Source organism: Cetorhinus maximus, chromosome 13, assembly GCF_964194155.1.
Source record: "Cetorhinus maximus chromosome 13, sCetMax3.hap1.1, whole genome shotgun sequence".
In the NCBI taxonomy this organism is placed as follows: Eukaryota; Metazoa; Chordata; class Chondrichthyes; order Lamniformes; family Cetorhinidae; genus Cetorhinus; species Cetorhinus maximus.
The window spans coordinates 104,825,555-104,850,325 of record NC_135891.1 but is presented as its reverse complement, the minus strand read 5'-3'; the positions used below and the strand labels follow the sequence as shown (position 1 = coordinate 104,850,325).

At 45.7% G+C, this 24,771-nt stretch overlaps 1 protein-coding gene across 2 annotated transcripts in view; it reads left to right on the top strand.

The window, feature by feature from the left end:
• cbarpb (CACN subunit beta associated regulatory protein b) overlaps nt 1-24,771 on the top strand; it is a 195,765-nt gene that overhangs the window by 151,799 nt on the left and 19,195 nt on the right. For both annotated transcript variants that reach the window (XM_078555946.1, XM_078555945.1), the window contains one exon: nt 17,335-17,518. In XM_078555946.1, coding sequence (XP_078412072.1) covers nt 17,335-17,518 — 184 coding nt within the window. The remainder of the gene's footprint in view (nt 1-17,334; nt 17,519-24,771) is intronic.

Here is a 24,771-nt window from a genome sequence, read left to right as displayed (position 1 = left end):
CTCACAATTATTAAGCAATAGTGTAAACAATCCAAAATAAATCATAAGGACCTAATCTTGGGCCAACACAAAAGCCCCAGTGAGAAACCCATGGTGTGCCTAAGGTGCCTTATGCTTTCGTTTACGGTTGCTACATCTCGGTGCTGCCCCATTGCTCGGAGTGGCATCTGAGACAGCTGCTGACTCTGCTGTCCTGTTGGCCTCGATGACCTTGGCGGTCGTCCTCTGGCCCATGGAGCCTGTGCTGGCCCCGCCTGGGAGGGAGCTGCCAGTTCCACAGCTGGCACCTCCCCAGTCGTCGCAGGCTCACCGGATGCTACAGTCACTGGGAGAGGAGTGGAGGAGCTGCCGCCCTCATCCGGAGCGCCCTGAGAGGAGCTCGCAGAGACGACAGGCAGCTGCTGCGCCGACGTGAGGTCGCCTCAGACCTCCCTGCTCACTGTAGATGGATGGGCAATGAGCTGGGAAGCTTGATGCCCACACCATCTCCCATACTGGCACTGACCAGCTGCGGTCATTGCTGATGTGAGGGCTTGCTGGCCTGAGCTTATCCCCAGGAAGCCCTGGTGGGTCTCCTTGAGTATGCTCTCCACGAGAGTCACCACTCTCTCCATGGAGGACGCTTGGCGCTCAGACATCTGGCTCATTGCTTTGGCGATTTTTGTCCGCATAGACTCCTCCACCATAGAGACCAAGCCAACCATAGCCTCATGTATCTCCCCCAGATGCTTCCGCATTTCCTGCAGCTGCTGCGTCGCGGACGACTCCAGAGACACATCATCAGGCACCGACTGAGCATGTGCCTGGTCCCCTGCAGTCCTCCGACTGCTGGCACCATGGGCACTCTCTGTCCCTGCCAGCTCCTCCAGTGAGTGTGAAGTGCCCTCACCCTGTGCCCCGGGACACTAGCCGATGTTCGAATTCCCACCGAGGTGCTAGTATCTGCGCTGGTGCCTGCCTCACAGAAATGATGTGATGCTGGTGAGACTTCAGGGTCCTCAGGTGTGAGAGGGGGCATCTGCTGCTCCTCCTCCCGGCCCTGCTCTGATGATGCTGAAAGGAAGAACAAGGACAATGGATCAGTTAGTGTGCAGACACTGACAAACTTCATCCCTGTCCCCCCGGCTCATTATGTGCTCAAACTTCCAGAACCAATGGCCCAGCAAAGTTCCAACAATAACTGGTGTAACAACCACCAGTGCTCCGGCTGTTGGGAGGACAATACAGACCTCACTGTTGGCCTTAAATACCTGGCTGTGCCACCCCAGCCTCACCGACACCAGTAGGCCTGGGTGATGGCGCCTCTCCAGCTCACCTGGCCGCCTCCAGTCCTCACACGCTCGGCCGCGTTCTGTACATTCTTCTCCTGATAAAGAGAGAAGAGCATTGATTAGGGCAATTTGCACATGGAATCTGCTCGTGCACGGCCCACCCCAACCAGAGTGGGGCACATCAGGCCTCCAGTGCCTCCTCACCCCGCTGCTGCTGATCACTCAAACCAAGATGCTAGGCCTGCTCCACACGCCCCCCCCAATGCCCCCTTGGACACATGCTGCGTACATCACATTAGGAACCACACGGTATTTCCTCCCATAACAAGGAGGCGCAACCACATACAGCGTCAAGGGAAGCAGATGGTTCTTGGCCACGAGACCTTGAGGCTCTCCTTCCACCATCTCATCACCCTGACTAGGGCATGTCCTGGAGATCTCAGTCTGCGCCGAGCTGCAGCTCCTCCAGGTTTCCCCCAAACTAGTCATGTGGGACTAAGAACACATGGTGCGTGGGAATACTCATCTCCTCATGACCCACTCAGGCTGATCTAAGCATGGGCACTATCTGCTTGGCCACCCAGCAATGGGAAAATGCCCTAAATGATTCAATACCATCACGACAGTAAGACTTGGTGAGGGGGGGAGTGGTGTGTGGCCATAGAGGGTAAGACGACCTGCTGGGTTAAATGCCCAATGCCAACATGGTACTCACCCTGCCAGAGCGCAACAAATCATTGAAGCGCTTGTGACACTGGATCCAGGTGCGCCGCACCACATCGCGGGAGCTCACCACCTCCACCACCTCCTCCCGGGCATGTTTCGTCATGTGGGGGGGGCCTCCTCCTTCTCCCATCCTGGGGAACCAACACCTCCCCCCGTGCGGCCACCTCCTCGAGGAGGGCAGCAAGACATTCATCAGAAAAATAAGGAGCGCGCTGGCCCCCCGCTGGCCTACCCTGCAGCCTGCCCTGCTCACCCAAACCCCTCTGCTGCGGCCTAGCACTGGCCATTGTGAGCAGCCTACAGGAGGCTGCCAGGCCTCATTTAAAACAGGCTGCCGGGTCGCCATTGGACCCATTGGTCTGTACACGCCCACCACCGCCCACACACTCCCGCTATCCCCGGGAGTCGGTAAATACGCTGGACAGGCCTTATTTGGCCCGCCCGCGTAAAATGGTCGAGCGGACACTATCGTGGGCGGAGATCTTGTCCGCGCCCACCCCCGCCCACCCCCGCCCACCCCTGCCCAGTCCCTCTCCCCCCCCCACCAAACGGAAAATCCTGGCCATGATGTCAGATGCTGTCTGACCTGCTGAATCTTTCCAGCATTTTCTGTTCTTATTATGGGTAATTTTAACTTAACCCTCCAGTTATTTCAGTGCAGAGTAAAATCAGGCAGAGTTTAAAACCAGCATTGTACCTAATCCCGTCTGTTTCCCAACAGGTCAGTGAGCTTAAAACTCCCCTCCAGTGGGCTGGATTATTTGCTGCCCCCAAGAGGTTTGAAGGCGGCGGGGGGGGGGCATGTAAAATCCAGCGGGCAGCCTGCTACCTTCCCACCCGCCCCTACCACCACCACAGTTTTACCAGCAGCAGGGCATGAAACTTGTCAGCCACCTGCCAGTAGGCCAATTGACAACCTTAATTGTGTAACTAATGCTCAGTTAGGGGCTTCAATCCCCCACCATTGAGATATAAGTGGTGACGGGAGAGGCCTACGCTACACACTCGACCTGACAGGTTTCCCTGCACAGTTAGGAGAGGGGCCCCTCCTTAACGGACCCATTGGAGGCCCCCTCCACCCCAAGGGGTTGCCCCCCTTCTAGGTTCCCTTCCCGCCATTGCTCCTCCAACCCTAGCTCCCTACCCTCTTCACCAGGACCAGGCAGCTTGGCACCTAGGGAGACCCCTGCAGACTCACCTGCATGGCGGGATTCAGCACAAACCACCATCACAAGCTCCGAGTGCAGTACCGGCAATGGCCATCACTCCTGGTGAGCACTGCTAGAGAAGAGGGCGACCTAGGGGGCACCTCCCTGGAGGCACTCACAAAGGTGTCCCTCTTCAGTGGTGAAAAAGATAGTAAGGCACTGTGAGGAGCCTCAGGGTGGAGGGTTGGCCCCTTCTAGGGTCTTTCCTGAACCCTACGACCATTGCAGCCCCCTGATGTTGCCAATTAATTCAGCCATCCATGGCCTAGCGAGAGGCTGCCTCCACAGCATTGCTGGATTCCCAACACAAGGAGGGGTCCGTGCAATTCCAGGAAAGTTGCTGCCCTTGGGGTAATTGCCCCCTTGATTAGGACTTCAATTTGCTTCATTGTCTGCCTGCCTCCATGGAACGGGCGGCCGATTTCCATAGACAGCCCGTCCCTTGAAAGGTTGCCCAAAGGTGGGACAGCATCGGGAGCCATCCCCATGGGGTCGCCCACTGCCTTCCTGGCAACCCCCACATCCAAACCCATTTCTGTGGCATGGGGGAAATTCAGCCCATGATGCTGCATGAAATGGGTGTGCATCTGCAACACAGTGAGTCATTGGATCTCCACTGTATGACTTGGCAGGAGACTACCCAGCTTTTAGCTCATTTCTTTCATGTTTTTTGGCCTCAGTCGCAGACACCTTTCCTCAATCGCCGAGGGCACTATTACCAATCTTTTTTGGATAGAGGTATTTGGACATTAGCGGCCTCAGAAGGCCATGCCTGTGAAAGAGGTTGTATGGGCCTAGAGTAATTTCCCTGCACCTGGTTGAGGAAATAAAGAATGGACAATTTCCCTTTGGCAGACAGACAACTTTCACCCAGTTCCACACCGAATTTTCCCCTTTGCCCCTGGATCAAGGAGAATGGAAGCTCACATTATCTCACGCGATTGCCTTCACCGGTAACCCTCTTCACTTTCGTAATGTGGCAATGGCCTCTTCAATTCACAACTGCACCAACAAATCTTAATCAACCAGTCTTGGGGATAGAGAAAAGGCAATCTTTTATAGTACGCATGGTGATGGAGGAGGGGGCAAATGAGTTAAAATAGCATTGGCAAAGACCCCAAAGCTGTTGCTCTGTCACATCATCACTGAGATTAAACAGTCTCTGTTGGCTGGTGTCAGCTGCATGTAATCTTGTTTGTATTGCTATGGATCATTGTATCACTATGGGAACAGAGACTCCTGCTATTGACTGATGTCCATTACATACAAGCCCTGTGTGGTAATAATATGCCACATTCAGAGAAAAAAAAACACTAATATTGCTGGTGACAGGAGATGTCTGTTAGTTTTTGTTCTCCTTACTGTCTAAGGATAGCAGAAAATTGCATTAGATATGTTTTAGAAGCCTCAAGAAGCCATAGAAAGGCAGGCTGTAGAAAGGATGTGAGTTAGCAAACTCTGTCTTTGCTACTAATCCACTCTATATGAAAAATGGGGGAACCTAATGACTCCCAAACGCTACTCTGGAAAACCATTGAAACAGCCCTACTGGCATTTTTAAAATGCTTTCACGGGATATGGACATGACTGGCTAGGCCAACATTTTTGTTGCCCATCCCTAATTGCCCTTGAGAAGGTGGTGGTGAACCGCTGCAGTCCATGTGGTGTAGGTGCACCCACAGTGCTGTTAGGGAGGGAGTTCTGGGATTTTGACCCAGCGACAGTGAAGGAACGGCGATATATTTCCAAGTCAGGATGGTGTGTGGCTTGGAGGGGAACTTGCAAGTGGTGGGTGTTCCAAGTATCTGCTGCCCTTGTCCTTCAAGATGACACAGGTCGCAGGTTTGGAAGGAAATATTATCACTCTCTTTTTCATTGAGAAGCTTAGAGTGCTGCAAATCCAGAGACATAGAACAAAGGTTATTGAGCTAAAAAGCTAGCACAAATTACAACAATTGGAGAATAATGAACTAGCCCTGATTTAGGCCAGAAGTGAACTAAACAGCCTGAGAGAGCAACAGGAGCAAAAGGCTCCTTCTAATAAAGCAAGGTAAAATATTATTCAAAAGAGATTAATAGGCAAAATATTCTGGGCAAGAGCACCCAGCACATACTCTTCAGCACAGAACAGAACTGTGGCATTCATTAGGAGTGTAGAGGATAAGCTAACATCAGACAAGTGAGGTTCCCCACCTTGAATACAAAAAAAGCAATTGGTCACCTGGAATTATCATTCTCTCTAGCTGTACTCAAATGAATGGCCTGCAGTGATACATTTCAGAAATCAGTTAGAATCTTATTCCAATTCTATTCTCAGTACTTGCACCAATGGCTTTTTTCCTTGCATTTCAAGGATGTTCTCTATTGCTGCTCTTCCTTTCCCAGGCCCTAGAATACTTAGTGATATGCTCCCTAGCAACAGCCATTAGAATTAGATTTGACACCCACAGGATAACCTGAATACAAATATCCATGTATGCCAATTACATCTTACTTTAAGGAATTAATTTTTCCACTTGCCCCCCCAAACCTATCAAAAATAAAATTAAGGTGCTTGATGAGCTCTCAGGACACGAACTCAACTGTTTCTAAACCAAGAAATGTCCCTCACCCAGGGCATCTCCACACCGATTCCCAGGTCAAACACCTTGATACAGTAACGGCCTGGCTTCAAATACGTCAGTGAAATGTTAATTCCTGAACTCACTGGCTTCACAGCCCCGTTCTGATGACATATCAGTGACATGCATAATAGAACAACTTGCCCACTGTCCTACTGAGGAGATGGAGAGTTAAAATGTAATGTACTTGGTCACCTTCTCTGACTTTTTTGGATGTTGACATGCAGAATCCCAACCCAGTAATTCCCAGATCTTGATATGCTTTGCTCCCGATTTCTTGTGGGCTGACTAGAAAGCACAAATACACCTCCAACACCTTTGGCTCCTCAAACGTGAAGTAGAGCACAGCCTTTCCAATTCAAGCAGTAGCACTTGGTGGATGGACTCTGGAGAATCATGGCATTGAATCTAAGTAGCCTCTACAGACGAGACAAGAACCTCCTTATACAACCTGCCCTTTACTAACCTTTTTCCAGGTATTTTTGGTTTTGTTTTGGATTTCCAGCATCCGCAGTTTTTTTGCTTTTATTTTTACTTTACTAACCTTAAGGGAAGGCCGAGAGAGCCCTGAAAATCCTCCATAGTAGCAGCAACACTCTCAGCCTGAATACAGGCATATGCCTCTTGGAAAATCCTGAAGTGCCGATCAGCCTTTTCCCAACCTGCTGAAAAGGGGAGCTCTCAGAAACATTCACCGGGTGGATTATGTTATCCCCTTCCAACAGCTGGAAGTCCACTTGGCTAAACTTGACTAATAATTGACCTCTATTGCTCCTTATTTCTAACCGGATAGTTTCTGTCTTTGAACCCTCAAGTGCATCACCGCGTTGCAGTGCTTTTATCTTCCATCAATTCTGTCACTGCACCCCCTTCCTTCCTTTCATTCCCTGTCTTTCCAGAATATTTTGTAGTACCCAATCCTCTGTTTGTTTGAGCCTTTGAGGTCCTGCACCCCCTATTTCTCATTCCGCTATTAGTGCTCGCACTGCAAGTTTACAGACACTAATTAAAATCAGAGCAAGTAAATGAGGTGCCAATCCTAGATTAGTGTGAAGGAAAAGGGTGCAAGCGATTCTCTGTTGGAATAAAGGACAGGGGTTTGGAGGAAATTCAGGACAGTAGAGATTGTTTGGGCAGCATTGTGTTTCAGATCACACGACTTCCCTGGGGTTTATTTGGTGCGGAGTCTCAGCACATTTGGATTCAAGTCAGGCCCCCAAAGGAGTAAGTGACACAAATGTATTGCAGTTTCATTACGTTACACCCCTGTCACACTCAATCTTTCGATATTGACTGGTGTCAGCTCACAGTGCACATTACTGAAGTGATTGATCATAGTTCTGGCTAAGTAAGAGCTATCGAGACAGCTGGGCACAAGATGAGAAAGGACACTAACACTGGCAGTTGTTGGTGACAGGAAACTGCTTACAGCCCAGTGACTATCAGCACAGTGAATGTGACATTCTATCTGAAGGAAGCTGCTGGTTCCACAGGATATATAATTGCACTGATACATAATTTTACTGGGCACAAGAGACAACAGTATAGCATCAGTTATACCAGGCTGGCTATATAACTTGCAGCCTGTACAATTCCACCCATTTTGCCTTGCTGGCCAAGACAAATTTCTGCAGAAACAAAGCTTCTTTATTGTAAGGAAATGGACCGGCTGATAAAGAAAATATCGTCCAATTCGATTATGAAGAGTCAGAATTTAAATCTAATAAATATTTCTTTCACAATTCCACATGAACTAATGTAGTCTAACAGTTGGGTTATTGGACCAGCAACCCAGGGGTTAAAAGCCTACCATGGTAAAGGGACATTGAATTCACTAAACCTGGTGAGTTATGGGCTGGCACCAGCAAAAATAGCCATGCTACAATCAAACATCAGGGCACACGGGATGGTCTGATTTCTGCTCAGGGCCCGATCTGAAATTTGGAGCCAGTGAGGGAAAGAAAAACATTTTAGTGGACTAGCTTCCTCGGCATTTTCTTTCATCACAGTAGCTAACATCTCCCCTTAAATTTATCTCTCTGTTATATTACTGGAGGGTTTAGTGCAGACTTTAAGTTGAATACACCAGCAGTGCATTGAAAAAAAAGCACATGGAAGAAATAAAAATTAAACCTCTTAATCAACTCTACCTCAGTGACTTATCTCTGGTTTTTACACCTTCAATTATGGGTATGGGAGAATAGAGATTATGCAATCCAGAGGACTGGGCTAATGATCCAGGGACATGAGTTCAAGTCCCACCACAGCAATTTAAACTCAGTTAATTAAACAAATCTGGAATTAAAAAGCCAGTCTCAGTAATGATGATTATGAAACTACCAAATTGTTGTAAAGACACATCTGGTTCACTAATCTCCTGTAGGGTAGGAAATCTGCTGTCAAATTCCAGTCTGGCCTATACATAAATCAACCCACAGCAATGTGGTTGACTCTTAACTGCCCTCTGAAATCATCTAGCTAGCAAGTCACTCAGTTGATAAGGATAGACAATAAATTCTGCAATTGCCAGTGATCCCCACATCCTGTGAATGAATAAAAAGAAAGTCAGAACCCAAAATCCTCTTTCCTTTTTTTTCTCATGACATCACTTTTCTCCTTTTTAAAAAATTTCTTGCCTTTGCCTCTTTTCCTTTACCCGTCTCTCAATTTCCACATAATTACAAAACTTCCCTATTTTCCACACCACCCTCCTGTTCACGGTGTGATTAGTTTGCCAACACTTTTGCTTGTACCAAGCAGTTCATGCAGTTCAAGAAGGCAGCTCACCACCACCTTAAGGGCAACTAGGGATGGGCAATAAATGCTGGCCCAGCCAGCGAAGCCCACATCCCGTGAATGAATAAAAAAAAAACAGGAATGGCCCTGTCTATGGGAAATGCTCATGTCTGATAAAGGGAATTTGCTGGAATATGATGTAGAGGTAGATGGACAAGGCTAATGATTTTTTTAGATGTTCTGACAATAAAATTCTTCAGCAAATATTACTAATGCACTGATTAATGGATTAGCATTAAATATTCTCTATTTTAACCAAATCTTTTTAACCCATTTAAAATAGATGGCCTTATTAATCCAGTGCACACAGGAGTTTGCTGCCGTAGTGTTAATCAATGTGCTAAAGGTAGTGTGTTAGGGGGAATTTAGACTCTCTGAAAGGAAACTGGACAATGTTGAGTAATTGGGAAATTGAGGAAGGCTTCAGATTCCAATGAGAGCAATAAGAGTAAAATGTCCGTGAAGAATAGAGCTGGACTGGGTGACTGTACACACCTGAAAGCTAACATACTAGGAATTTCAAAATATTCTTAATGTTGATACAAATGAGAGGAAGTGAAAATGTATAAAATATATTGCTGCATAATAATACCAATAAATTGCTCATTGGAATCTGAAGCCTTCCTCAATTTCCCAATTACTCAACATTGTCCAGTTTCCTTTCAGAGAGTCTAAATTCCCCCTAACACACTACCTTTAGCACATTGATTAACACTACGGCAGCAAACTCCTGTGTGCACTGGATTAATAAGGCCATCTATTTTAAATGGGTTAAAAAGATTTGGTTAAAATAGAGAATATTTAATGCTAATCCATTAATCAGTGCATTAGTAATATTTGCTGAAGAATTTTATTGTCAGAACATCTAAAAAAAATCATTAGCCTTGTCCATCTACCTCTACATCATATACCAGCAAATTCCCTTTATCAGACATGAGCATTTCCCATAGACAGGGCCATTCCTGTTTATTTTTTTATTCATTCACGGGTACAGTGAATTTAAAGGGGATATCAGTGCAAGCAAAGGGTGCCTCAGGGAAGAGTGTGAAGACAAATACTTTTAATTGTTGTTATGGCACAGCTGATGGTAAATGCTGAGCTGCTCAAATCGCAGTGGGGAAACTTGAAACAACTGCCACAACCGTTTTGCAATTTATATATATTTCAAGATTCCTGCCTTGAATTCAGTAGTAATAAGACCACTGAGGCTTACAGGTTTCTTACAAAACTAAATTAAACCTTTATTAGTAGAAGAAATGATTTTAAGTACACACACAGATCTACAAATTACTACTATGATAACTTCTAAATTCCCTAATTAATCTAAACCCCCAATTATACTTTCGTTAAGGCAACAGAAAGACACACAGTTTTTAAAAGACCCAGGCAAAGTAACACACAATACCCTGAAACAGACAAATTCAAAGCGAGTTTCCTTAACTTCAGTTCTTTGTAGACAGCAGGTTGAGGCTTAGATGCTGGAGGCTTTTCACATGTTTTAGATCTTAGAATTCCTTTCTTTGCACACAGCCTTCTCTCCTTTATTCATATTTTCCACTTTGACTGCAAATTCCCATTGTTTCATGTTGGACTTTACTTCTCTAATAATTAAAATCTCTCATTGTACTAATTTTACCAGTAACCTTTGGGAAAAATAAACACACTGTTTCTTAATTTCTCCTGGCTAGGTGAAACGTTTCACCCTCTTTTGAATTCAAGCTAGTCTGGTTTATTTAAAAATGCCAATGTCCCCTTTACACCTATGTTTACCTGCTTAACATTTCAAATCTAGCTTATCTTCTGTTACATTAAAACCTTTAGACCAGCTGCCTTTAATTGATTTCAGTCAAACACACACACACACACAGAGACATAGACCTCACTATTAGTCTACTTTACAATGAATTCCAATGACTTAATGAAAATTATTATATCTTCCTGACATCCCCCTCCTTATTAAAAAAATGAACCATCATAATTTAAAAAGACAGCTTCATTTTCTGAACCCATCTTACATTCCTTCCAATTCTTATTACACAATTCCATTACCAGATGCATGCATTAACATAACAATATATACACAAATCCTTGGTATCAACAGAAATCATTCCAGTCCACTGTACAGGTTTTAAATGTCCAATTTTCCCTTTAAGCTTCAAACTCTTGACAAACACAACTGCAATCAGATTTTCTCATCCTGCTACATGTATAATCTGTAGATTAAATGGTTGCAGTAATAATAGCCTTGCACTTCTGTCTCAAAGTCTGTCCAGAAATGTTAAAGGATTGTGGTCTGTATAGACAATTGTTTCTGATGAATTGTTTGCAATGTAAGTTTCAAAATGTTCTAACACTAACACCAACCCCAAAGTCTCCTTTTTGATCGTTGAATGTCTTCTCTGTTGTACATTCAGCTTCTGTGAAAAATACCCTATCGGTTTTCCAATTTCAGCATCACCTTCTTTTAACTGTACGGCCCCAATGCCTATATCACTTGCATCAATGGCCAACTTAAATTATTTGGGAATGACTAAAACTGGTATTACAGTTAATACAATTTTCAAACTGTCAAATGCCTTCTGGCACTCCTGTCCATTGAAACTTCTTGTTTTTTAATAGTTCAGTCAATAGAGCAATCACACTACTAAAATTTGGTACAAATTTCCAATAAAACCCACTCATGCCCAGGAATCTCAAAACTTCTTGTTTTGTTGTAGGCAAGAGGAAATCTACAATAGCCTTGACTTTCACATCTCTCGGAGCCACCTTACCATGTCCAATGGTATGGCCTAGATAGGTAACTTGCACTTTTGCAAATTCACTTTTAGCCAAGTTCACCACCAAATTAGCATCTTGTAATTGAGTAAATAATTCTTCCAGATGTTGCAAATGCTCCTCCCACGTCTTACTGAAAACTATCAAGTCGTCAAAATAAACAGCACAATTGCTCAGGCCTGCAATTACTTTGTTTGTCAGTCTTCGAAATGTTGCAGGTGCATTTTTCATGACTTTAAACTGATATAGTCCATCTGGCATCACAAAAGCCAATATCTCCTTTGCTCTCTCCAATAACGATACTTGCCAATATCCTCTTAGCAAGTCAATCTCTATGATAAATTTTGATTGTCCCACTTTCTCAATACAATCTTTCAACTGTGGTATAGAATAGGAATCCGCTTTTGTCACTGCGTTCACCTTTCGATAGTCCACACACAGTCTTTCCACCCAGTTCAGTACCAGCACACTAGGCGGGCTCCAATTACTGCAACTAGACTCAATGATATCATTTTGGGGCATGAATCTGATTCCTTTCTGTACTTACGATAACTTTGCCGGATTTAATCTATAAGGATGTTGCCTTAGCAAAGATGAAACTTCTACATATACATCATGTAGAGCTAAATTTGTCCTCCCCAACTTATTTCCATAAATACATTTTTGCGACTGCAATGGCTTCTATAAATCACTTTGACACATACCTAGAAGGTAATCAATATTACATTTAAATTTTCAAGTACTCCCTCATTATCCAGTTTGATTAGAAGAAAATCAATTTCAGAATCTTGCATTTCTACCTCTTTCTCATTATCTACCAGCACTAATACCTCCTTTTGGTCGTTTTCCCTGTTAAAGTACTTTTTGAGCATATTTACATGGCACACCCTCTGCTTCTTTCTTCTACCTGGATTATTTATTAAATAATTTACTTCGCTCAATTTCTTTTCAATCCTGTGAGGCCCACTAAGCCTTGCCTTTAAGGAATCACCCAGCACTGGTAACAGAACTAGCACTGTCTCCCCAGCAACAAAACTACGAGCTGTAGCTTTCCTGTCTGCCTTCATTTCCATCACTTACTATGATATCTTTAAACATTCCCTCGCCAGCTCACATGCTCTGTCCAATTTCTCTCTGAAGTTTGATACATAATCCAGGAGAGTAGTTTCTGAATTTCGGCCCACCAATTACTCATGAATCAATTTCAGTGGTTCTCTCACCTCATGACCATAAACTAGTTCAAAAGGGTTAAAACTAATCGATGCATTAGGAGCGTCCCTAATAGCAAATAACAAAAATGGTGTTCCCCTATCCTAATCCTGTGGATACTCCTGACTATATGCCCTCATCATAGTTTTTAAGAGCTTGATGCCATCTTTCCAAAGCCCCTTGTGATTCAGGGTGGTAAGCTGTTGACTTGAATTGTTTTATCCTCAAACTGTTCATTACTTCCTTAAACAGCTGTGACAATGAAATTTGAATCCTGAACTGATTGTACCTCTTTAGGTAAACCATACCTTGTAAAGAAATTAGTTACCTCTTTCACAATTTTCTTTGTTGTAATATTTCTCAAAGGTATTGCTTTAGGAAACCTGGTAGACACATCCACTATTATCAGCATGTACTGATTTCCACTTTTAGTCTTAGAGAGGGGTCCTACACAATCAATTATGACCCTTGTAAAAGGTTCTTCAAATGCTGGAATGAGAATTAAAGATGCTGGGCTGGCTTAATCAGTGCTTGTGGCTTCCCTTTCACCTGACATGTGTGACTTTCTACAGAATTTGACTATATCCCTATGCAATCCAGGCCAAAAAGAAATTCTGTATCTTTGCTTGTGTCTTTCTAATTCCTAAATGTCCCCCCATTGGAATTTCATCAGCTATCCTCAGAATCTCATTTCTAATTCCAAATGGTATTACAATCTGATGCACCTCACTCCAGCTTTCATTTGCTGAAGCATGATAAGGCCTCCATTTTCTCATTAAAACATTACCCTTAAGGTAATAAAATCTGGGACACATTTTGCCTCTGTTTCTGAGTAAGCTGTCCAATATAAATGTTTTATTTGCGAATCCTTTTTCTGTAACTCCACTAACCACCTTGAGTTAAGCACTTCATCTGAATTGTCCTTTGTTCTTTCCTCCTGAACAATGTTATCAAACACAGTGTTAGCTAATTGGACTTGCACCCCATTCCTCTGCCTTTGAACTTCCTGTTCTTCTTGTTTCAACCTATGAACCTGTAATTTTGTATTCGCACAATCTGGAAACAATCCAGGATCTCTCTCTGCAACACTTCTGTTCAAAACACTTCTACATACTGCTCAACTACCATAGGCATCACCTACATCTGTGAACCAGCGGTACCGTTACCCTGCAATGGGCAATTTTTCCACTACTCCAACAATCACCTCACATGTTTTCCACTTACTCTTTAAATTTACCTTTCACAATGGAATAGGTTTAGCATCTCCATGAACCTCACTTATTATCACCTGTTCCTGCAGTACTCCCTCTGAACAACAAATATCACTATCACACAACATTAAAGATTGACTAGCCCCCTGTGTCTCTTAAAATTTTAACAACTTTACCTACTTCACCCTGTACACATTGAAGGACTTTCCCTTCACGCACAACATCTTTAAACATTTCTGCAACCAGCTCCTCGGAACTCCCTTGGGTAAATTGTGAACACATTCCCACTTTTTTACCTATCACTGATTCTTCCTGTTTTACCTGTACACAAACCACATTTTTTTTTTCTGTGCCTGAACCTCAGAACCCACAGTACTTTTACTTCCAGAACTTTTCTGCACCCCTATAATTCCAACAGATTTTGGCTGCAATTTCCAGCACACAGATTTCATGTGTCCAACTTTACTACCATGAAAACAGCTCAATTTTCAACTGTCACTTCTACCCCCAGCACCTTCCTTTTTATTCTGAGAAAAACTTCCTGGGAATTTCCAGCTACTCCTTCTCTTCCCTGACTACCCACCTTCCTTCCACCTTCCCACTTTCTATCCTTCTCTGATTTAAAAGGGTGACAAAAAATGTTTAGCTATATGAACTAACTGATAATCAGTTATCTCTGCTGCGTGTCTTACCGTTTCAAGCCTTTGTTCCTCCATATGCATTCTCACTACCGAAGGAATTGAATCTTTAAATTCTTGCAAAAGAATTACCCTTCTAAGAGCTGCATATGTTGTCTCTATCTTTAACGCCCATATCCACTAGTCACAATTACTTTGTTTTACTCTCTCAAACACAATATAAGTTTGCTCAGGCTGTTTTCTCATATTCCTAAATTTCTGCCTGTATGCCTCAAGAACCAACTCATGTGCATTCAAAATAGCCTTTTTTTTTAACCACATCATAGTTTACCAACATTTCTTCTGACAGTGAAGCATAAACCTCATGTACTCTACCCACCAACTTGGATTGTAACAACAATGTCCAGTTTTCCTGTGGCCATGTCATCTGTTTAGCTATCTTCTCAAATAAAATCAAGAATGCTCCAACATCTCTTTCCTCAAACTTTGGAAGAGCTTGCACAAATTTAAACATCTCCCCAATGGGTTCTGATCTGGAAATAAGTCCTTCCTCACCTACTAGTGCCTCTTTTTTAACTGCCTGCATTTTAAGCTGGAATCCTCTCTCTCTCTCTCTCTCTCTTTTTCTCTTCCTTTCTAATCTCATCATTTATAACTCCCTTTCTTGTTTTCTTTCCCTTTCCCGCCTTTCTCCCTGTTTCCTTTGAAATGCTCTTTCTTTTTCTTTGTCTGTTAATTTGCAACTGAATTTAAGCCCATTCCAATGACCTTGGAGAACTTGGTCTCTCAGGTATTCCTGCCAATTTCAAATGCTGTGTTATACCTTCAATTATGTCTGATTCCCTTGCCCCTGCAGGTAATCCCAATTGTAAGTTATCTGCTAATTCCATTAACTTAACTTTTTAAACCTTTTACAAAGCAGCCAAAGTTACAACTTCAACTCCCAGACAAGCCTTAGCAACTGTCAAAGCCATTTGCAGTCTCATCACTTCAAATAAAAAACCTCACACCCACGCCTGAATTCCAAGTGCTTCTCGTACTCGTAACCTTAAGGTTCACCAACTCCAACCCAATCACGAAATTTCAAATAAATCCCACAAGGTGCACCCAACTTTGTTATGGCACAGCCGATGGTAAATGCTGAGCTGCTCAAATCCCAGAGGGAAACTTGAAACGACTGCCACAACTGTTCTACAATTTGTATACATTTCAAGATGCATGCCTTGAATTCAGTGGTAATAAGACCACTGAATCTTATAGGTTTCTTACAAAACTAAATTAAAACTTTGTTAATAGAAGAAATGATTTTAAGTACACACATAGATCTACAAATGACTACTATGATAACTCCTAAATCCCCTAATTAATCTAAACCCCCCCAGTTACATTTTCGTTAAGGCAACAGTAAGACACACAGTTTTTAAAAGACCCAGGCAAAGAAACACACAATACCCTGAAACAGTCAAATTCAAAGTGAGGTTTCTTAACTTCAGTTCTTTGTAGACAGCAGCATGAGGCTTAGATGCTGGAGGCTTTTCACATGTTTTAGATCTTAGAATGCCTTCCCTTGCACACAGCCTTCTCTCCTTTATCCACATTTTCCCCTTTGAATGCAAATTCCCATTGTTTCCCTATGGGCAGAATTTTGCCCTTGATGGGCGGGCGGGTCCGACAGACTCGGCGGCGGGCGGGCAGCTGATCGCTGCTGCAGAAACGGGCCCTGCCGCCACTTTACGTGGGCGGGCCAATTAAGGCCCGCCCAACGTGACGCCCAACGGGAAGCGCTATGCGCTCCCTGTGCGGGCGGAGGGGGGGATTCCCCAACTGCCAGAGTGTGCTCTGTTGCGCATGTTCACGAAAGAGCGCACATCTCCCTGAGGCTAAGTGCAGCCTTAGGGAGATCGCTGAAAGGCTGTGAAAGAGGAAAAATAGAAAAATTTAAAAATCATTAACATGTCCCCTTCATGTGAAAATGTCACACGAGATGGGGCATGTTAATGAAATACACAAAGGGCTGAATCTTCTGGCTGACGTGCGGGTGGCGGAGTCCACACATCAGCGCTTAAAATGTCGCGCGAGCGTCCTGACGTCAGCGCACGGCATCGCGTTGTTTCGGTCGGCAGGCGTGCTATGTAGCGCGATGCGCGCCCGCCATTAATTAAAGGCCTTGTTAAGGCCACTAAGTGACCAATCGACCAGGATTTTGAGGGGCCCGTGCGAACTTCGGGTCGGCGCACGGGCCCAACGGGCAGGCGGGTAAGTGATTTTTTTACAAACCTCATCCAGTGGCGGGATGAGGTTTGATATCGGAATTAAAAATGTGTAATAAAGTTTTTGGGTGCAATTTTACAGCAGCGGGATTTTAAGGTCCCACCGAAGTCAATGGAGTTGAGGGTGGTTTGCCGAGTTTTACAGCCCATTCCCGCTCGTCACGGGGCCATAAAATTCCGGCCACTGTTTCTTAACTCCTCCTGGCCAGGTGAAACACTTCACCCCTCCTTTGAATTCAAGCTAGTCTGGTTTATTTAAAAATGCAAGTGTTCCCTTTACACTATGTTTACCTACTTAACATTTCAAACCCAGCTTATCTTCTGTTGCATCAAAGCCTTCAAACCAGCTGCCTTTAATTCAGTTAAGTCTCACACACACACACACAGACACACACAACAGACACAGACCCCGCTATTATTCTACTTTACAATAAATTCCAATAACATTATGAAAAATATTATATCTTCCTGACAGCGTCTTCTCTCTGGAAGCAGGGTTTCCTATTTATGTCAATCAGCAAGCAATATAACTGCAGTCTAAAAGGCATTCAATGTTTACTTATACATTTGAGTAGTCATTTACTAATGGAATTATTTATGTTTGTTAAGGGTCTCCAAAGAGACACCAGTTCCATCGACAGCGTGCTGCCAGTGAGAGCATGGAACATGAAGACCAGGATGCTCACCAGACTGATATTATCCAGTACATTGCCCACACAGATGATGTCACCTTTTGCACCCCTTCAACTCAATTTGCACAACCTCCTTCCAGTCCACCTCCATCAACTGACAGGTATTGTTCAATCTGTGATGATTCAAAGCATCAGAACAATTTCTTTTGCATTTTCATTGTGCATTTAAATTATTTATTCTAGAATCAATAATCTGGAAATGTGTGTGTGTGTGTGTGTGAGTGTGTGAGTGTGTGCACGTTTGTGTGTGTGTGTGTGAGCGTGTGTGTGTGGGCATGTACGCGTGCATGCGTGTGTGGGGGTGTGTGCGCGTGTGTGTGTGTCCATGTGTGTGTATGCACGTGTGTGTGCGCGCGTGCGTGTGTGTGGGCGTGTGTGTGTGTGTGTATGGGCGTGTGTGTGTGTGTGTATATGCATGTGTGTGTGTGTGGGCATGTGTGTGTGTGTACGTGTGTGTGGGCGTGTGTGTGTGTGGGCGTATGTGTGTGTATGCGTGTGTGTGTGTGTGTGGGCATGTGTGGGTGTGTGTGTGTGTATGGGCGTGTGTGTGTGTGTGTGTGTGTTTCAAACTAGGGGCGGAATTTTCCATGCCCGCTGGTGTCGGGCATGAGCGGATGATATGGCGAGAAAGCCAAAAATCGGTTTCACAGCATCATGAAACCAGTTTGCGATCATCCGCTCTGCCTGCCAATGGCAGGCCACGTTTTCCACCATCAGACGTCGGGGTCCTCATTGTAATACAGCTGCATATCATTATAAGCCTAACTCGCCGAAATCATCCCCCCAACACTGGATCGACCACTCACATCAACGGGAAAAGATGCCGGTGCAGGACACGTCTTGACAAGTGTCATTGGACTAGTACTCCAGATGCCCAGGGTAATGCTCTGGGTACCTGGGTTCGAATCCCACCATGGCAGATGGTGAACTTTGAATTCAATAAAAAATCTGGAATTAAAAGTTTAATGATGACCATGAAACCTTGTCGATTGTTGTAAAAACCTATCTGGTTCACTAATGTCATTTAGGGAAGGAAGTCTGCTGTCCTTATCTGGTCTGGCCTACATGTGACTCCAGACCCACAAGCAATGTGGTTGACTCTTAAATGCCTGCTGAAATGGCCTAGCAAGCCACTCGGTTCTCAAGGGCAATTAGGGATGGGCAATAAATGCTGGCCCAGCCAGCGACAGCCATACCCCACGAATGAATTTTTTTAAAGTGTGATGTGCAGAAGTCGGGACTCACTGCCAAGGCCGTGCTCATGTCGTGGGCATCCGAGGAGCAGAAGATGCTGAAGCCTGAAATTGGACCCTGGAGGGACGTCCATGGCATGCTGGGTGGATCCTTATGGACATGGCTCTGCTACAAAGCAGCTCATAGAAGGTGGAAAGGCAACATTGATGGCCTGCTCACAATGGATGATGGCTGACGGGGTGGAGAGGAAGTTCCAGCTGTGTTTGGGAGAGGAAGATACTGGGGAGTGGGAGAGGAAGGTCTAGGATTGACTGGGGAGAGGAAGATGTGTCGTGGGGGGCTGAGCTTGGGAGGGGGGAATGAAGGTGTCGGGGGTGAGGTTGGGGGGGAACGAAGATGTTGGGGACTGAAGTTGGGGGGGGAATGAAGGTATCCGGGGGCGTTGAGGTTGGGAGGGGGAGAGGGAGTATGGGGGGGAGGAGGGTGTAACGGGGGGGAAGACGGCAACTGGGGAGGTAGTGTAAGGGGGGAGGAAGGTGTAAGGGAAGGCGATTGAAGAGAGGAAGAAGTTCCAAGGGGAGGGCAGGACTTCGGGAGGAGGAAGGAGTTCCACAGGGGAAAGGAGTCTAGGGGAGCAAGGAGTCTGGGCAGATGAAGGAGTTCAGGAAGGGGAAAGGAGTAAGACTGGAGGAAGAAGTAAGGGTGGAGGAAGGAGTCAGGAAGGGTTAAGGACTGGGACTTGGAGGGGGTGGGTGTGGCTGGGGGAAGGATTTCCAAGAGGGAGAGTCCGGAGACGGGGGGGAGGTGCGATGTCTAGGTGAGGGTACAGGGGGGGGCTCTATTGAGTTCATGACTGCCTCCTGGGGAGCAAAATGAGGGTGGGCATGGTAGGAGGGAATGGTGAGAATGAGAGAGGGCAGAGTGAGCTGGTAGGGTGGGAAGTTGAGGATATGATGGTACCGCTAGAGGGAACGTCGAGGGTGGTTGGTGGGGACTTGGAGGAGGTTAATGTGGATGGGGGTGGGATTTTTGGGAAGGTAGGGAATGTGCACGTTCACCGAGATATCCCCGAAAGAAAGTGGTAGCGGCTGGTAGGTGACGGTGAGAAGATGGAAGGTGATGCCCGGGGGTGAACAGTGATGGAGGAAAGGACATGGGTGACTGGTGGATGGGAAAGGATAGGGTACGAAAAATGTTAGCCACACCATGCTAGCCAAATCAAAAGGGAAACAAGAGTCAGGGTGGGCGAGATCAGGCGCTGCAGGGGAGTGTGACCAGTGGGTGGGCGGAGATGTAGGTCAGCTCAGATGGACAACTGAAAGCGAACCCCAGCAGGCAGCATTGAAAGTGCTTGGGACACTGAGATTAATGTGATGCGGGAAGGATCCGCGTGTGTGGGAGAGTGCTTGCACGAGACTCTGAAAGGCCCTGCCACAGTCACACACACTTCTCCCTCCAGAATCACTGGTGCACTGGCTGCGTGCAGCTGAACTGCTAGTGGTGGCAGGGAAGATGCAGGGGGAGGACTTGTGAAGCCTGTCAATGAAGGTGAAAGACACCATTACACATTATTCAGTGGAAGTGAACATATTTTCAAATTGTAAAGTGACAAAATGTGTTCACCCATGCAACCAATTGTGATCAGAATTTCTTACCTTTTGAACGCTTTAGACTTCTAGGTGTTGCCCTGACATCCGTAGCAGGGGTGGAGACAGCCTGTGCAATGGTTGGCCCTGTTGCCTCTGATGACTTCAGTATGGGTCCTCTGGAGAGACAAGGCCTTGAGGGCCCCGGCTTCCTTTGGCTGCCCTCCTGTGGGCCAGCAGCTCCCTCTGCGGTGACAGAGGATGAGGTTGAGGGTGTCACAGGCAAAGAGGACTCAGAGGGGAGGACAGCCTCTGAGATTCCTGAGTGGATGACCCAGGGTGTCCAGCTGCCACTCCTCCTTCCTTTGGATGCCCGAGGGCCCCGGCCTGCCTCCTTGAGAGAAGGAGCAACTGGAGGTACATTGAGGTGCCCCGTTTCCCCCTCGTGTTGTCACTGCAGGAACTCACCCATGGCTACCGCGATAGAGTGCAGGTCTGTGCGCATCTCCGCATTCTGTTGGACTAGGGTCCCCATAGCATCCACCATCCTTCCCATGGAGACCTTCATATGCGTACATGTGGGCACCCTTTCATCAGAGAGCAGGTGGATGCACTCCTTTGGCTCGCATGTCACTCTGTTGAGGGCTTCCAACAGCTCTGCGTAATGTTCCCCTACCTTCTGCTGACTCTCCAGGATGAGTTGGAAGGCCAAATCCAGAGGTTCGTCATCTGACTCGGACCTCATAGATGCCTCTTCCCCAGCAGTCCTCCGAGTGCCAGGGAGCTCGGCTGAATCTGCCTCCTCCTGCTGTGGACGTGTGTCCATGTGGTGACCACCAGATTGTGAACCCGAGCCTGCTCTAGGTCTAGGTCCCACCAAGGTGTGTGTTTCTGCGCTGGTGAAGGGTGTGGGTAAGCACTGTGATAGGTTTTACAGGCTGCTTATTTCCAGCTCTTCAATGGAGGAGGTGTCCTCTTGGCTGGAGGTGAGGATGTGGATGGAGCTGAGGGACTGGCTGGCTGAGGGTGTTGGTCACTTGGCAGAGCTCCCTGTGAACCAAAGTAGGGATAATTAGTTAAAAGCAAAATACTGCGGATGCTGGAAATCTAGAACAAAAACAAAAATACCTGGAAAAACTCAACAGGTCTGACAGCATCTGCGGAGAGGAACACAGTTAACGTTTCAAGTCCGAATGACTCTTCATCAGAACTGAGGAAAAATAGAAGAGAGGTGAAATATAAGATGGTTTAAGGGGGGGTGGGACAAGTGGAGCTGGATAGAGGGCCAGTGATAGGTGGAGATTGCCAAAAGGCGTCATAGACAAAAGGAGAAAGAGGTGTTGACGGTGGTGATATTAGCTAAGAAATGTGCTAATGGGGACATTAAGGGTAGAAAGCAGGACGAGCAAGAGATAATTAGTGCATGGCGGCAGCATCAAAAACAGGAGAGAGAGCACTCACAATTGTGTTGAGGGAGGGATGATGTGGTGCTGGATCCTCACATGGGTGTTCGCTGTCAACCTCACCATTGCCACAGGCAGGGTCCATGTCCTCTCCAGTCAACAAGATGACACACTCCTCAAAGCAAGTGAGGGATATAATGTGGGCCACTTCACCCCCATCCTGGGACCTCTCTCTGTTGACGTGAGCCAGCTTCTCCTGCATGAAAACAGGTGGAGAGAGTGTGCGTGGAATGTTTGTGTGGTGAGCGGAGCCATGGATGGGATGAGGGCGCAAGCTCCAGAGGATAGGAGCCTGATGGAGATGTGAGGGTGTGTGTGAGAGTTAGTGGTGGTGTCCCTTGTGGTGTGAGATCTCTGTGGATGTGTGGTGGGTTTGTGAGTAGAGAATGATGAGCGAAGTACGTTACCCTGGTGGAACAGATGAGACCATTCACCTTGTAGTGGCACTAGATGGCTGTGCTCTTTTGTAGGGCGTTGGCGCTGACCACCGCTGCCACCGCCTCCCAAGCCAGATTGATGATGTTGTTGCCCATCCTGTGGCCAGAGCGGGGGCAGAGGACATCGTTGCGAGCCTCCACTGCGTCCAAAAAGTCCTCGAAGGGCACGTCATTAAACCTGGGGGCTGCAGTCTTCTTGCCTTTCAGGGTCATGTCTTCTGTGCAGCAGTGCTGGGCTGGAAACACTAAGAGGTGTGCGCACGGCTGCACTTTAAATATGGCGCCCGGTGTGAGCAAGCAACGATGTGATGGTGTGGAGGGCGATTGAGAGCCTGCCCACCATTGACACGGCATGTTTCCTGGCACTGCATAATTAATACAGTGGGATTGGGACAATATGGCATGCAAAGCCGCCATTGTAGCCAGTGGGTAAAGTGTCATCTTTCCCGCCCGCTACCGCATTTAATGAAAATCTGGGACAATTCTGCCCTATGTATGTCCGAACGTGTATGCATGATACATTCTGTGTGATACATAAAGGTGTGTGTGTGTGCACAAATGTGAGAGTGCATGTAAAATTGTGAGTGGCACGTGTGTGCGTGTGTATGAGTACGTATACAAGTGCGTGCATGAGTGGGTGCTTTCACAGCCCCAACAAACTTCTTCACAAAAAAGTAACACCTTTCTAAGTAATGGATAACAGATTCTCAGCAGATGACTGACTTGCCATTTGAGTTAATATTATTTTGCACTGAATATGTTACAATGAGGGTAACTTTGACTTTGCACGACAGCATAAAGAGGGTAACAATGCATCGGCAGCCTGTTTTACATATCCCTTGACTCTTATTTTGATTGGATTCAAGGGAAATTAAAAATGGGAGAGTTGTAAAGCGAGTGGCATCCATGTTTCAGTACCTCACGGAGTCAAAACTAGCTTCAGCAAGTTGTACTCTTTTAATGACGTGGAATTGGAATGATCCTTAACTGACACCAAGGGCTGAGCCACTGTTAAACCATTTCCTGTGCTTCAGGAAATAAAACTAAACACTGAAACTATGATGGTCTGACCCTGGATATTAAGCCACACCTGACCGAAGTGCAGAAAGAAAAATCTGGTGGAGTGAATCTCAGGCCAGTAACAGGGTCGGCCAGATTTTCCTTCTATTTAAATTAATGGAAGTTAAACCCTCTGTTGGAGCCAGACAAACGTACCTGCCAGATTTTACTTTCGGTGCTGCAAGTGACACTTAACAAAACATCTACCCCAATTACTTTGATTTACAATATATTTACAGAGCATATTATAGAAAATAGCAGATACTGCTAATGGTTTTAAAAGCCATAATTGAATCTTACTGTTCAGCTGATGCTGTTAAATTATTTCCATTCATTTTTATGCTTTATAACAAGCTTAGCAATTTTTGGTTCTTCCTTGACCACCAGAATTCAATATATTATTTAATACATTATTTGACATATATTCTTCCAGAGGTATGTGTTTTTTAAAATTAATTTATGGGATGTGGGCGTCGCTGGCTAGGCCAGCATTTATTGCCCATCCCTAATTACCCTTGAGAAGGTGGCGATGAGCTGCCTTCTTGAACCGCTGCAGCCCACGTGGTGTAGGTACACCCACAGTGCTGTTAGGGAGGGAGTACCAGGATTTTGACTTAGCCACAGTGAAGGAACGGTGATATATTTCCAAGTCAGGATGGTGAGTGGCTTGGAGGGGAACTTCCAGGCGGTGGTGTTCCCATGTATCTGCTGCCCTTGTCCCTCTAGATGGTAGCGGTCTTGTAGATGGTACATACTGCTGTCACTGTTCGTCGGTGGTGAAGGGAGTGAATGTTTGTGGAAGGGGTGCCAATCAAGCGGGCAACACAAAGTAGGCAAACAGTAATTCCCGGGGTGGGGGAAGAATAACTTTGGTTGCTTCATGCCTTTATAAACCTGTGTTGAATACAATCAATGTCACTATATATAGCAGGAGAGGAGCAAATCTTCTGACCCCCCTCATCTCTCCCCAGTTAATCTTATGAGACTTGTATTGTTACTCTGTATTGTCCATGTATCGCTTAGTTTTTGTTGTAAATTTTGCAGCTAATTTGATGCTAATCTGAATGTAAACGATGTAGCATATTCACTCCAATTGGTAAGTGCCGTATACACTTCTGCCTTTCTGAGATGTGATGTAGGATAGAGCCGTGAAGAAGGATGTGTTTGCGTTAAACCACAACAAATGGCTAACGTGAAGCTCCTGTCATTGTTCTGACGCGAGTGTGGGCTCAGTTTGTGTGTCAGGTTGAGTAAGTTAATGCCAGCCTACAGAATAGCTGGCTTGGTGCACAAAGAAATATAAATGCTCGGAAAATCTTTGAACCGGATGTAATTCGGGAGTGCAAACATGGCTCATCCATACTTGAACCCAAGGAGCAACAACAGTTGATTAATCCTAAAGCTTTGAGGGCAGATGGTTTGTATTCATAGCAGAACAGGAAGTAGTGATCTCATCATCTGTAACCAGGCAGATCCTGAATTCCTATTTGTACCTAGAGTGACGGCAAGTCCTGGAGAGCAACCCAGGTTTGGAGGAAGCACTGGACATTTCCTATCCAACTATCCACTGGGGGAGAGTGTGGGGTGTCACTACACTGGTGTCACATCCTGACTG